Source organism: Doryrhamphus excisus, chromosome 8, assembly GCF_030265055.1.
Source record: "Doryrhamphus excisus isolate RoL2022-K1 chromosome 8, RoL_Dexc_1.0, whole genome shotgun sequence".
NCBI classification, from domain to species: domain Eukaryota; kingdom Metazoa; phylum Chordata; class Actinopteri; order Syngnathiformes; family Syngnathidae; genus Doryrhamphus; species Doryrhamphus excisus.
This window is the reverse complement of record NC_080473.1, coordinates 19,928,739-19,944,663: the sequence shown is the minus strand read 5'-3', so window position 1 is coordinate 19,944,663 and position 15,925 is coordinate 19,928,739. Positions and strand designations below refer to the sequence as shown.

At 43.3% G+C, this 15,925-nt stretch overlaps 1 protein-coding gene across 1 annotated transcript; it reads right to left on the bottom strand.

The window, feature by feature from the left end:
* Positions 1 to 356: 356 nt before the first annotated feature.
* On the bottom strand, positions 357 to 10,249 carry tlcd1 (TLC domain containing 1). Its single transcript, XM_058080673.1, has 4 exons — positions 9,791 to 10,249; positions 8,274 to 8,356; positions 5,471 to 5,553; positions 357 to 2,724 (listed from the first exon to the last, which is right to left on the bottom strand). Exons 1-4 carry the CDS (start codon positions 9,994 to 9,996, stop codon positions 2,332 to 2,334), a joined length of 765 nt encoding a protein of 254 aa, XP_057936656.1. The 5' UTR covers positions 9,997 to 10,249; the 3' UTR covers positions 357 to 2,331.
* Between the last annotated feature and the right edge of the window lie 5,676 nt (positions 10,250 to 15,925).

Here is a 15,925-nt window from a genome sequence, read left to right as displayed (position 1 = left end):
CCTAATTATGTGACAAAAGTCGAAATTATGATGCAAAAGTCATAATGATGCAATAAAAAGTGGAAATAATGAGATAAAAAGTCATGATCATGAGATAAAAAGTCATAATGATAGATAGATAGATGTGTGTATGTATGTATGTATGTATGTATGTGTGTGTGTGTGTGTGTGTGTGTGTGTGTGTGTGTGTGTGTGTGTGTGTGTGTGTGTGCGGTAGCATTTAAATTTAAGAAACAAGTTTCATTTGCTGTCCCCCCCCATCAATGTAAATGAGTCCTAATAAAATGTAGTCACAACTACACATGTAACTGGCACAGTCAAATGTAGCTCAGTATGTCTTTTTGCATAAGAGACAAGAGCTTGTTTTGCAATAACCATCTTTATTTTTTGTTTGTTTCCAAAGGTCCTCTGGTCAAGAACACTGCAGCAACAGGTCAGACACATTTTTGTCCATGGATTTTTGCCTTATTTTCCTGACTGAAATAAAAAAGGCCCCATTTCATATTCGGCAAACAAGCATTTGAAATGCATCAAGCTTTAAATGTGCAACTGCATTTACACTCATTTATTTCCTGTAGATCTATGAATGATAATAAATACAGTATAGTATAATCCACTATGGTCATTTTTCAAGCATTCCAGTCTTCTATGTTTATTTCCCTGATGCAATTGAGTTACACAACAATAGGATGCGTCTATGGTGTGTTTTGTGGCAAATATTAACAGAATAGCTATTGGTGTTTGTGGACCAGGTGATTTTAAACATGGCCAAGGAGGTTGGTGATTATGTTGGTGATTTGTTTCAGCCAGGAATGAATGAATTCATTTGACATTACTCTATGGGAAAAAAATGTTTTGAACTTAAGAAGTCATCAAGCGTCACGGAACAGCGTTGATGGTTCCACTCGGAGGAAACGCACTACTTGGTGTATGGCCAACAGTCTCTTCAGCCACAAACGGCATCATCGAGACAACGGGTGGTTTAACTACGGTATCAAAGAGTCCAAGCTGGTGGTTTGTCCTTCAGCTAACTTACCCGAGGCAAAGCAGCAGTTAGTAAGAGCTTCCTTTTGACAAAGTGTTGAAGCATTTATAAACTGGGTTGTGTCGGCTAGATTTGCCATTCTATCCCTCTATCAGATGGATGCAAACAAGGAAATATTATTTTGAAATTTTCCACATGGCCAAGGCTCAATTGGCTCATCTTACCTCCCATTTCCTGTCTGCATGCTTGTTGCTGCTGCACAACAAACACTTAAAGGACAACTATACTATTTTTGGAATTTTGCCCATCATTCACAGTCCTTTATATGAGACGTGAACACTTGTGTCTTTCCCTTTTCTAAAGATATAAAAGAGACAGCTCACTACTGCAACTGTGCTGCCTACAAAGCCCGCTATTAAAACTCCTCTGAAGACCAGTGGGGTGGCTGGAGAGTGATCAGGGGTGGCCACCCTGCTTTTGGACCGTCTGTTAGAGAAATCCATTGCTGAGCAGTGAGCATAGCTGAGCATAGTTTCTGCATTCTACTCACCATCATGGCCGCCAAACCCGAGCAAGACATTATACAGAAGTGGATGCCGATCGGCTCTCCTGTTTTAACTCTTGACTTGGTTTACATGGCCACTCATGCTCCTAACAGAGAGCATCCAATACTAACAGATTTATGTGGTCAATCACACAATCACAGAATTTAAGTCCAAGTCTTGAGAGAACTTGACCAGAACCGACCAAAGTAATCATGGAAAACTTACCTATCGCTTGCAGTTCATGCAAGACACGGTTTTATTGACAGTACTTCCACAAAATAGGCAGTTCTCTTCTGCTCTACCACGGAAAGTTGTGTGCTGCAGTGAAATGGATCCAAGCGGAAACAGGGGTTCCGCCACTGCTTCCAGTATTTAGTCATTTTTTGTCCATTAAAACAGTATTGGAACTTTCTTCCTGGGTGCATACATCATAGAAGTGAGCACCTACACCTAGTAGCAGCAGCAGTATGATGGGCAAAATTCCAAAAAGTGCACTTTTCCTTTAAGGCATGCAGCCACACAAATGTCCAGCCTTCTTTGGCAAACATGGTCCATGACCAACATGATTTAGTACATTTAGCAAAGCACACATACCCGAATCAGAAGGTTCCACAATCTCTGGAATGCGACTTTTGGATCAGGCCGCACCTTGTTCTGATTCATGAATGTGTTCCTTGGCAGTCAAGCATGCCGCGACAAGGAAAACTTGCCGTCAGTTACAAAATAAGTGGTAAACTCTCACTCTTCAAGAAAGGGGCAACACCGAGTGCTTTCCAATCGTCCACTGAGGCTCAACTCAACTCAATCAGCGACAAACCTTTTGGAGTTGTCCTGTGTCTTGCTCTGTCCATCCCTGTGCAAGATGAAGTCAGACCGCAGCAAGCGATAGAAATATACCAGGATCATGGTGTTCATCACCATCAGGGCGGCCAGGAAGAATGCGCCGTGCTGCAGCCGGGAGTAATGATGCAGGAGGTACCAGGTGAGGTAGAACTGGGCGCAGAGGCGGAAAGTGATGAAGGTGAACATGTTGACCACCTTGTTGATGTGATACACGGTGGACGACGTGGCGCCGGCCAGCTTCAGCAGCAGCCTTAGGTGCAAGGTCACGCTGTTGACCTCCACAAAGAGCGCCACCATGGCAGCGGAGACGTACAGTTGGGTGTAGAGGCTGTACAGGAAGCTCACGATCACCTGTGTAGGAAAAAAATCATGAGGTACTGAGAGACAAATAGGGGACACTAACCCACAGGAATAGTCTGTACCAGCGTCAAACTAAAGCCGGCACAATAGTTGGACGCATGTGCAATGCCGGTTCGACTGCTAAGAAATTGAGATTTTATCATACACTGCAAATTATGCAAACGATATTTGGTGCTGACTTCCCTATGTGGTTAATGCAAATGGAAACATCATTTTTAGGTCATCGACCGTTAGCATAATTCAAATTTTGCAAACACAAAAACCTCCAAATTGTGCACAATCTTTCAAAACATTTGTTGGTTATATAGAACTGAAAATGGTCAATTGTTGAATTTGCATCATCAGGAGGTCATACGTATTCACTAAAGAAGGGGTGCTCATTAAGTCAATCGCGATCTACCGGTCGATCGCGGAGGTGGTACTGGTCGATCGCTGGTCGATCGCGGCATGACATTAAAAAAATATCATCCTAGCATCAATGCCGTCACTTGATTGATATACAGGGCAGCCATTCAGATTCGGGCGACCAATCAAATCAAACAACGTCTCTAAGTGCAGCAGAACTTACGATGTCAGCCTATCATCCATCCCCGTTACTTGATTGACATACAGGACAACCAGTCAGATGACAACTGAATTTTGACCTTTAGGTCACCGCTCATGCGTAAACAACAATGCAAAGTGCTAAGCTAGTCGGCGAATTGCGTCAGATTTTAAGCCCTCGCTAAAGTTTATGGTCACTAAAATGAGTGAAGGAGCTGGACCAAGTAAAAAGGCAAAAACTGGACCAAGTAAAAAGGCAAAAAACATATCACTTCCATACGGATATGGAATATTATACGGATATTATGATACGGATATTATCCATGACTGATAAACATTTGGAAGTGTGCTTGAGGCTGGCTATCAGCAGCTACTGTCCGGACTATGCATCCCTGGCTGGTTCAATTCAGTGCAAGTCATCAAAGTAAACTCAGGTAATTACAAAAAATGTTAATAGTTAATTATGTGTGTTTTGCAATATTGGCTCATTTGGTTATGTAAGGTACATCAACATACATTGTACGTACAAATAATCCTCAATACATTTGAAAATAAATAGATGTTTTGCATTTTTGTAGTGGGTAGATCATTTTGACTCGGTCATTTTAAAAGTAGCTCGCATGCTGAAAAAGTGTGAGCACCCCTGCACTAAAGCAAACACTATTCCAATCAAAAGCATCTTAACAGGCCATTTCTTTGCAATATCTCAGAATAGCCTCCACCATCATAGAGCTCTCGCTTGGCGATACTCCAAAGGTGCTCAGTAGGGTTGAGGTCAGGTGAAGATGGGTGCCACACCAGCCGGGGACCCAGAGGTGTTGTTTGCAACATGAGATCATTTTCATATACGGAAGGCATGGTTCTTCATTTTGTAACCATGGAAGGAAAGTGGTCAGTCAGAAACCGTATACTTGGCCAAGGCCATTTTCACACCATAGCATAAAGGGGCCTACCAAGTCTCTCGTGATGATTGTGGCCCTAAACATGACTCCCTAGCTGGGACATGATAGCCATCCACCAACCATCCACTCCTCAAGAATGAATGTTGATTTACTTCTGGCCCCGCTGCAACCATTTCTGTATGTGAGTATTGGTTACGGGAGCCCAATAGTAGGTTTGTGTACAACTGCGAGCCTCTGGAGGGCCGCATTGATTTAACAAAACGGGGGGGGGGGGGGGGGGGGGACTATATATTTTACACGTAACAGTCCACCTGGTATCTGTAAAAGTGTCATGCAATCTGCTATTATTATTTATTATTTTATATTTATATTTAAATATTTTATATTTAAATATTTTATATTTAAATATTTTTATTTAAATATTTTTATTTAAATATTTTTATTTAAATATTTTATATTTAAAAAAATATTATTATTATTATTATCATCATTATGCTTGTGTCCCTTTTTTCAGGAGCACTATGTAAACAACAGACCACATCAAATAACACAATTGATAAAACCATCAAAAGGTTGGCTCAAGCCATGATGCCAGTTCGTATGTTGAGTTTGAATGAAATACTTTGGAAAGAACGGACGGGCCGTATTCAAACACGTGGCGGGCCGGATGTGGCCCCCGGGCCGTAGTTTGCCCACCCCTGCTCTAGAGGCACCAGCAGCATCAAATGCATGCTTTCTGCTTTGTAACAGCTTTAGCAGCTGTCCTCTGAATCCCATGAATTTGTCTTGCAGAAAGCTTCCTCATTTGACACGACAGCAGAGACTTCCTGTTCCTTTCCCATTGCAAACCTGCAGCATGCGCAAAAAAAAGTAGTTTTTCTTTAATTGGGCTCATGTGGAAAAGTAATTATGACAGGTGTCTGAGATTGATATCAGTCACTCAAAAAGAGTTGAGCCTTTCTGATACTAAAATCCAGTATGAATAATGATTTGGAATGTGGTGTATTTGGGAATGTCTCCGCTCAGATGCTCCTCAATTTGCTCCATTGTTACGTTTTTTTTTTTTTTTTTTGCTTTGGTGAATTTAAAAATTGCACCAAACAGGATAGGTTACATACTGGATTTTAAAAAAAGGCGACCAATCACAGCTCTCCAGTCTGTTTTTTTTAGCTTCACTTCAAGGCTTACACTGGTGCTGTGGCATAATGAAGCCTTTCCTGTCCGTCATAGAAGTGTAAAAATAAGTCAAGCTCTATTCATATTGATAAATGTAAAGTACAAATTCAACTTGCAAGGGCATGATGGACAAGAAATTCCCACGATCCTCTTCCATGTCCCGTCAGGATGATATCTGCTGCATCTTGCACAAAGTATCCTGAAACAAGATACAGGTGGGGTGGGGGGGGGGGGGGGTTGAATAACTCAGCTATAAATCAGTTACATGCAATCAAGTCAGATAACATTATAGATACTGTTTAGGAAAATGGATAAGATAAACTAAGATGGCAAATCAGCCTTTACCTGAAGTATGTTTGGCACCAGTCACTTGTCAACAAAATGGTTAGTTTGTGTACATAAATTTTAATTTAAGTGTTCATTTGCTCTTCAAAAGTTCTACTGCACTGAAAACAGAAGACAATATTTTATATTGGACTTTAGACTTACAGTTTTAAAATCCAAGATGATTGCGTTTTATGTCTGGGGTGTAGAAAATAAGGGTGCAAGGGCTATTTGTGTTTTCGGCCCATGGCATATATTTTTAAACTTGGAATGTTAATACTTTTAATTTCATTTGAAGTCAGCTGGCATAGGCTCGTGCTCACTGGTGGCCCTAATGAGAACAAGGTCCTCGGTTTTTGGCTTTCGGGATGAACACACTCCCATTGGTCCGTCAACATGAGACTTACTGCAGAGCTAGTGTGCACCACCCTCAACACATAAAGATCGTATTGTAACGTGTATCCTGACGATGTAAGGATGAAAAGGAGGTCAATCAACAATCTCTTTATTGCAAAAACAAAACAGGCTACTGTCAGACCTAACCACACCAAAACAACATCACCAGACTCAACCGTCGGTAGCCATGTAGCCGTCCTGCATCCGACAAACACACACATACACAGTAACAGTATCCTTCAGCATGTTAAAGGATCTGCTTTCATGAAAGTGACAATAAAACTAAGTCGTGTTTTTATTACTGTATTTCATGTTCTTTGTGTCCTGCGTACAATGTGAGTGACTTCATTCTTCATATTGGCATGCCAAAAATGGCAACGTCTTTGGCCATGGCATACCTGTGTCTAAATATGCCATGCCCATATGGTATTTATACAGACATGGCCGTTAAGGTGGTCCTTATTTTTCAACTTTTGAAATGTCATGCTCTCACCCCACCAATATGTTAGGATAAATGAAAAAAAACATTTGGGCCAAATTTTATCAATATTGATTAATATTTAGAGGTTGCTCAACTTTGAAGTTTGACATATGCTGTGCATATTCAGGAGTTTTCACACATTATGATAATTTGTGCAAACATGTTTTATTGGGCGGCACGGTGGTCTAGGGGTTAGCGCACAGACCTCACAGCTAGGAGACCAGGGTTCAATCCCACCCTCGGGCATCTCTGTGTGGAGTTTGCATGTTCTCCCCGTGCATGCGTGGGTTTTCTCCGGGTACTCCGGTTTCCTCCCACATTCCAAAAACATGCTAGGTTAATTGGCGACTCCAAATTGTCCATAGGTATGAATGTGAGTGTGAATGGTTGTTTGTCTACGTATATGTGCCCTGTGATTGGCTGGCGACCAGTCCAGGGTGTACCCCGCCTTACGCCCGAAGACAGCTGGGATAGGCTCCAGCACCCCCCGCGACCCTCGTGAGGAAAAGCGGTAGAAAGTGAATGAATGAATGAATGTTACGTCTTAGCATATTGGCGTATATTGCCTTCCGAGGAGAACATTTGGACACCCCTTGTTGGATGCCATAGTTACGCATTCCTGCATCTGTTTGCACTATTTTAATTGTTTAATTGTTTATTGAGGACTGGACTAGGTTATTATCTAAACAGTCTTTGCTCTTTGCTCCATGCTGGGTAACACATGATCTAATCTCATGTCCAATTGTTGTATTTGGAAGATCACCAACTGTCGTTGCGTTTAAGTAAACATTATTGTAGCTTTACAAAGAGGAATAATCTTAAAAGTTGCAGTATAATGGTTTACCATGAGTATATTTCACTGATATTTTCATATCGCTCCAAAGCTCACAACTGTTTTTAAACAAATGTGTAGACCTCATATAGCTGGAGAAATCCCCAGTGACTGAGCCTCCTTTTGTGCCTGGCAATTAGTGGCACAATGCACACAAGCAGCCACTGTGTTATGTTTTTAAAACACAACACACACACACACACACACACACACACACACAAACTCCAGTCAACAAAGTCGTCAGTGAGGAGGGCAGATCTCCACAGATTTGTGTCTTCATGGTTACGCCAAGATGCACAGAATCTTGTTTGGGGCCTATCAGACTACACAGCACTCCAAGGAATTATCTTTGGTTGCTACGGTGATTTGAGTCGTCACCAGTTGGCCTGTGCTGGCAAAAGGTGGGGGCTTTGTTTCCCACGGACTGCAAAGCACCTGAGTTTTCACACCCCAGGTTTGAAGAGTATATGAAAAGCTGCACACTACATAATTGTCTGTCATAAGCCAGACAATTCCCACTTCCACTTCATTCATCTGTTCTTGTTGTCACTATTTATAGCATTTTGGACTTAGGATGTGTTTCTTGGGTTCCTATCAGTGTTCAGTGCATACCAGTGTCACAGAGTAACTCATTGTCTGTCATCGTACATTCTTCCACTTTGCCGTGGCTTGTGTTTCTGTGCATACATTCTGCAGTTATTGGTCTGATTTTGTGTTAGAAAGCAATGATTGCAGACTAGCCACTGATTACTTGTGATTTTGTACATGTCACTTATTAGAGATAGGCCGTCCATTTATGGACACAGAACCTTTGCGTTAAGCAAAAACAAGTGTTCATAGGTGTAAGGACCACATGTGAATATAGTAGTATGATGTGTTTTCTGACCTGTTGACACGCACACCAGCAGGTAGGATGACGACGTGTGGTAAGTGTGGAGTTCTTTCAGCGTCTCCGGCCAAGTCACCGCGCTGTGGGAAGGAAACAATCATGATAAGTACGGTAGTGGAACAGGATCAATGACGCCAGTGCTTCTCCATGAGATGCAACTCCATGATTTGAGAAGCACTGGAATAAGCGCGGGGCGGCACGGTGGTCTAGGGGTTAGCGCGCAGACCTCACAGCTAGGAGACCAGGGTTCAATCCCACCCTCGGGCATTTCTGTGTGGAGTTTGCATGTTCTCCCCGTGCATGCGTGGGTTTTCTCCGGGTACTCCGGTTTCCTCCCACATTCCAAAAACATGCTAGGTTAATTGGCCACTCCAAATTGTCCAATGTGAGTGTGAATGGTTGTTTGTCTATATGTGCCCTGTGATTGGCTGGCGACCAGTCCAGGGTGTACCCCGCCTTACGCCCGAAGACAGCTGGGATAGGCTCCAGCACCCCCCGCGACCCTCGTGAGGAAAAGCGGTAGAAAATGAATGAATGAATGAATGAATGAAATAAGCGCTGCATATTCATGGGATGATGCGTAGCTTCAGGGGACGGAAAAAATGCTGATGTTATTGTACTCCTGCTAGCTGGCTTCATGAGGTGAGTCTGAAATCTTATTGGTTAAAAAATCAGCCACATTGCTAATAGTGTTTAAGTGACATGGGCCAGCACTCCTGATTCTGAAGGCCCTGGGCAGATTACATCGACATGACAACACATGGAAGCTGAAATCTGATTGGGAAAAAAACATTGTACACTATTACTGTATTTTAAAGGTGTGTGTTGACTTTCCATATCTACTGCCATTACAGTTTTGCTCACACAACAAATCTTACTGCGGCCCGACATGTCTCCATGACTTCAAACTCAGATTTTGGTTTATATTCTTTTAGTTTTGTATCACAGCAGTACTTTTTGTAGATATTTCTTGAACTCCCAAGTCTGGTGACTTCTTTGAGCTATTCTTAAAAGAGGCACACCTTCAAAAGGAGTGGTGTGTCCCTGTATAAACACACCCTTTCATATTTACTTGTCATAAGTAATCATGAAAATGCTTTGTTTTTGTGCCAGCATCCAGGATAACTAGTTTCAACTCTTGAGTATTAATTTCTGACCGTGAAAGGGACAAAATTCCAGGGACAGAATTCCTCTAGTAATGATATGAAAAGAGGAGTCACAAACCAAAAAAAAAGTTTCAGTTCAGCTTGCAGCAGGTTTTTCCGGTTAATGTCCGGTGGGCCGCCGCTTGAGCAACAATCATGGCAAGTTGTACTACAGCATGGATCTTGACAAACCAGCACAACAAACCAAAAAAGAAAGCTTTAGCGGCTTGGAATTTTACGCTCGTTTCATTCCCGGTCCTCAACCCCTGCCTGAACATGCCCTCCCTGCTTGTCGCAGCCGGGCCCCATCCCCACTCATCACACATGTGAGGAGACAATGGTGCCCCAGTGTCCCAGGCAGATGCTTACCAAGTCAAGGCCCACGTCCCCGTCAGCAGGGAGTGCACCATAGACACAGAGAGGTTCTTCCACTTCCATGAGCGGAACTCATCATGGAGCACCACCTTGGGCAGGGGCAGCCTTTGCAGCAACCTGTGGATCCCCCTGAAGATGAGGGAGAAGAGGAGCACAGAAAGGCCAGGGTACTTCTTCAGAACAAGGACCAGACCATCCATCCTCTCAACTCCTGATAGTCCCTTCTGCCGCTGTTGCTTCCTCCTCTTCTGGGTGTGTTCACAGCGGGTATGCGTGGTATGAAGTGGACAGAAGAGCCTGGTTTTGTTTTGGAGGAGCCTGATTTTTTTCCCCCCCTTCAAGCCCAAGGAGAGGGAGAGCGCAGTGGGGGAGTTCCGTGGCAGATCATTCCAAGTACGACGCTCCACTCCATGTGCCAGTTGCGTCCCGTTGTGCAGCTCGTGCTCGCTCACGGTGGAGTAAAGAAAGGGGCGTGGAGCTCTGTGGGTGGGGCTGCTTCATGCTCTCATCTGACAGGAACAACAAGGAGGAGCAAGAAAGACTTGAAATTACGTAGGAAGCCGATTTTTAGACTTCAGTTCATTTTCTTTTTATTTCTTGATGAATTTCCTGTCTTAGTATTAAATGACATTCACAGTTTACCTGCTGTTTCACTGTCAAACATTTGATATGTAACACTGAGCAGTGGTTCCATTTATTAAAATAATGTTTAAATTCACATTATTTACATCTCACACACCATGTCAATAAGCTATTACAAAAATGTGTTTTTTTTTACTCAGTGAAGATGTAGTATGCATGCCACATCAGTGGTGGATGCTGCATGTGTTCCCCAACTGCTTGTTGTAATAATAATAATAATAATTAATTTAATTTATAGGCAAGTAATTCAGCTTTGATAGATTTTCTTCTATTATATACTTCATAATATCATATGAAAATTATTTATTATAGATGATATATATTGTACAATATTGAAGTAATGATACGGCTTGTATTGTATATCGATTAGAATGTTTTGTGCGTGCACATTGAATTTATACCTGTCCTATTTTACATGGGACAGTTTTAGATGGCGAGCTAGGAACACGAAGGCAACCCGCCTAAAGCTTGAAGCCCGGATTCTTACATGAGGAACTGGCATCCACCTGCTCTGGTCGGGCCGGTAGGAGGCTTTTGCAACTCCACTGTCTCCCAGTGACTCAAAGACTCACCTACAAAGTCCATCCATAACCTTGCCCCCCCCTTACCTCTCTGACCTCGTCCACATTGTCAATCCGTCCCGCTCCCTCAGATCTTCCTCCTCCCTCCAGACTCCCTCCTTAGCACTATGGGGAGCAGAGCTTTCAGCCGCTCTGCTCCCAAGCTCTGGAACTCATTGCCACCTGACCTCCATAACTCTGCCACGCTTCCCATCTTCAAATCCAAACTCAAAACTCATCTGTTCAAACTAACTCGCTCTAACTGCGTCACATGCCCCACCCCCTTATTTATTGTATGTTCTTATTCATTGTTTGTTCTCTTTTATCTTGTATTTATATTTGTGTTTTTATATCTTCTGTACAGCGACCTTGGGTGTCCTGAAAGGTGCTTTGAAATAAAATGTATTATTATTCATTCATTCATTTTCTACCGCTTTTTCCTCACGAGGGTCGCGGGGGGTGCTGGAGCCTATCCCAGCTGTCTTCGGGCGTAAGGCGGGGTACACCCTGGACTGGTCGCCAGCCAATCACAGGGCACACACAGACAAACAACCATTCACACTCACATTCATACCTATGGACAATTTGGAGTGGCCAATTAACCTAGCATGTTTTTGGAATGTGGGAGGAAACCGGAGTACCCGGAGAAAACCCACGCATGCACGGGGAGAACATGCAAACTCCACACAGAGATGCCCGAGGGTGGAATTGAACCCTGGTCTCCTAGCTGTGAGGTCTGTGCGCTAACCCCTAGACCACCGTGCCGCTGTATTATTATTATTATTATTTGCAGCCGTCCCTTTTCTTCTGTCCCTCTCAGTGCTCATTAGCCTTCATATAAACTGCAATCCCTTCCTTCACCCCTGACACTCTGGACCCTCGATTGCTGGGCCATTGAACTATTGAACTGTCGTATGCCTTGGGACTCTTAGTCCTCGGCTTTCTTTTGTATACTAAATGGATGCACTGCTTTGTATACTGATTTCACTAGAATTGTGTTATTGTAAATTAATGTTGTGAATGGCCATTCCTATTTAAATATGTTTGTATTGGACTATGTTTGTTGCACATTATAATATACGGTAACCGCCACAGCTTCGTTTGTGTGTTTTGCCTCTTTACTCTCACTCCCAGAGCTGAAATTTAGATTTTCTGATTCTAGCCCAGATCTTGCAATTATCCTTGTTTACTACCTAAAGCTACTTTTATAAGGCAATGTACATGCTACGTGCGCATCATGAGTCTCTCCTCAACCATAAACAGCAGCGGTAAAGTGGCATTCTACACTGGCCTCCGGGTGTCAGTAATATTACACCGATGAGACAATAGCCACCCGGAAGTACTATGTGGAAGTCGATGTCTAAGATGGCTTATTCTTTACAACGTCTACTGTAGTGGATAATAAAAGTGTAAAGGTCACTGTTTTATACCCCACTGTGGTCTGTCATTGTTTTGACTGACTTGATGTCTGACACTTTGAGATGTTTGTTTTGAGGCTCCATAAGCTCCATATACTCGGCCATCATCGGTGCTCTCAGGCTGGCTGGAGAACAGGAAGTCAGCGAAGTAGTAACATTCCTCAGAGCCCGCACACATTACACAGATGAAATCTGACAACGAGAAGGTAGTTATTTTCCATTTTATTGACTCTTTGGATCGTTTTTCCCCTGTCACTTCCCTGCAATCGATTTGGTCATGGTAGAAGAATGAGAAGTCAAATGCTACTTATTTAACTCCCTTAGTTCGCTTGACATTTGGCATGAAAAGCAGAAGAAATTTACATTAAAAAACCCAAACTTGCATGCAAATAATTTATTCAAGCCAATATTATCCGTATATATAAATTTGTAATTTTATTAATCACAAAATGCATTCCGGGCGGCACGGTGGTCTAGGGGTTAGCGCGCAGACCTCACAGCTAGGAGACCAGGGTTCAATCCCACCCTCGGGCATCTCTGTGTGGAGTTTGCATGTTCTCCCCGTGCATGCGTGGGTTTTCTCCGGGTACTCCGGTTTCCTCCCACATTCCAAAAACATGCTAGGTTAATTGGCCACTCCAAATTGTCCATAGGTATGAATGTGAGTGTGAATGGTTGTTTGTCTATATGTGCCCTGTGATTGGCTGGCGACCAGTCCAGGGTGTACCCCGCCTTACGCCCGAAGACAGCTGGGATAGGCTCCAGCACCCCCCGCGACCCTCGTGAGGAAAAGCGGTAGAAAATGAATGAATGAATGAATGCATTCCAATTGACTGTAGTGTGTGTAAAAAGAAACTCCACTAGATGGCAGCAGAAACACGTAGATACTATGGTCGGATACAATTCAATTCCCACTTGAACCGCTAGAGACTGCATCGAGACCCCTGGAAGGCTCTTTGTTCGGCGCTGGAACCTTCCCAGTAATTCCATCTGCTGTCATACCTGTGATAACCAAGAACGTTTTTTTCTCAACATAATATTGCTTTGTTTTCCCTAATGCGCTGATGGAGCTGCTGAAATATGAGTATGACTAATCCACTTTGGCACTTTGAGTTCACCACCTTTTTATAAGCGATCGTGCATGGATGACATGTACAATTTAATTCAATACCACTGTTTTTACCAGCGCATATCTCTGCGTTATCACCGAAACTTACTCACACCTTCTGGCCTCCTGAGAAATATGTGAGGATTCTTGACAGCCAGCATTTAAAAAAAAAAAGATGGGTGTGAGCGTACAATAGGCTTCATACTGTCCAACAGTTGTCCTTTTGTACCTGGGCTACACAGGAGGCCTGCTGGAATCACGTGATTTGCTGCAGACATTAATCTTGGTTGTCTGGCACACCAGAGAAACATTGATCCCAGGGCCACTTTTCTTTCCCCACGGGCATCTTGAGAGATTATTGCCGAGTGGGGGAAGCTCGTATACAGATGAAATGTTGGCCTACAACCATTCCTGCAAAATAGCCTCAAATAGCCAAGCAAAAGGCAATTCTGAAGTTACACACAAAGTAAACATCAGGATACACGTTATTGTTTTCTGTTAGTGTTAGTATTAAGTGGAATGAATACTGCTACATGGCAGAGAGTTGTTAGTACGCTGGCCACACAGCGAGAAGACCCGAGTTCAATTCCACTCTATGTGTGGAGTTTGCATGTTCTCCCTGTGCATGCGTGGGTTTTCTCCGGGTACTCCGGTTTCCTCCCACATTCCAAAAACATGCTAGGTTAATTGGCCACTCCAAATTCTCCCTAGGTATGAATGTGGGTGGGAATCAGAATCAGAATCAGAATCAGAAAAGGTTTATTGCCATGTATGATCAAACACATACTAGGAATTTGTTTTGGTGTAGTAGGTGCATACACATCTATTAAAAAAGAATGAGAATACAAAATATTCATTCATTCATTCATTCATTTTCTACCGCTTTTCCTCACGAGGGTCGCGGGGGGTGCTGGAGCCTATCCCAGCTGTCTTCGGGCGTAAGGCGGGGTACACCCTGGACTGGTCGCCAGCCAATCACAGGGCACATATAGACAAACAACCATTCACACTCACATTCATACCTATGGACAATTTGGAGTGGCCAATTAACCTAGCATGTTTTTGGAATGTGGGAGGAAACCGGAGTACCCGGAGAAAACCCACGCATGCACGGGGAGAACATGCAAACTCCACACAGAGATGCCCAAGGGTGGGATTGAACCCTGGTCTCCTAGCTGTGAGGTCTGTGCGCTAACCCCTAGACCACCGTGCCGCCCAGAATACAAAATATGAAATACAAAATATGAAAATACAAAATATACAGAATAACAGTATAAATATATGTACACAGTCTGTTTTTGTTTGTTATTCCGGAAGTGCAGTCTGATTGTTTTTCCTAAGAGTCCAAACTGAGCGTTAATGTAACGTATACAATGAAAGTGTCAAAGTGGCAGGATGAGGCAGAGGTGGGGTTGTTTGTCTATATGTGCCCTGTGATTGGCTGGCCACCAGTCCAGTGTGTACCCCGCCTCTCACCCCAAGACAGCTGGGATAGGCTCCAGCACCCTCGCGACCCTGGGGAGGATAAGCGGTAGAAAATGAATGGATGTAATGAGTATACCTTTCTGATGCATGGATTGTCTTTCACAGCTCATTAAATTGTGCAAGTGTACCTAATAAAGAGTCCTGTATTGCTGAACGTGGCGATGATAGCGAGGTGAAAAGGTGAAAGCGTGCCACCAGCATGTGTCTCAACCACAGTGACACGTGTGCGTTCATTACACAGATCATCTCCAGGTCCAATGCGTCACAGGTGATGTTTTGCAGCAGTTTCACTACAGCCTGCTGCATTCCTGGACACTGACTTGCATCATGGAGACGGAAACAGGAGGGCAAATATGTCACCGAGCTGGTCTGAGGAGTGGTGTCAACGTTGCAAAGTTACTCCAGGTGCTTTTTTTTTGGAGATATGATATTCCTGAGAAAGAGACGAGAAGTTTCACAAGCCTGCCCACTCAACTATGTCTTCATTCCTCCTGAAGCTATTGAAGGAAGTTTGGGCTGATATGACTTACACTTATCTAAGATGGATGATGATAGTATTATGTGCTTCGGCGCTGCACACAGTTGTCTTTGTCACGACACAAAGCATTTATTATCCATCACGGCCAAGAGGGGAAACACTAGTGCTCCTTTCCTGCTTTTCTCAGACTTTATAATTAGCAGGCGCCTGCATGCAAGACTGTACTCCTGTGTGTGTATGCTTTCTCGACTGTCTCCATGTCGGCTTACTTTCCTCCAGATAAGCCTGCAGGAAGCTGAAGTTCGGCCTTTTTCACTGCAGTATACATTTTGATGTGTCATTAGTAGAATAATAAGTCTTTTGTAGTCTCTCGTCTAAATGCTGACTTTGTGCTTCACACCAATGCTGTTTTAAAAATCGCTTTTCGCGCACAGCCTG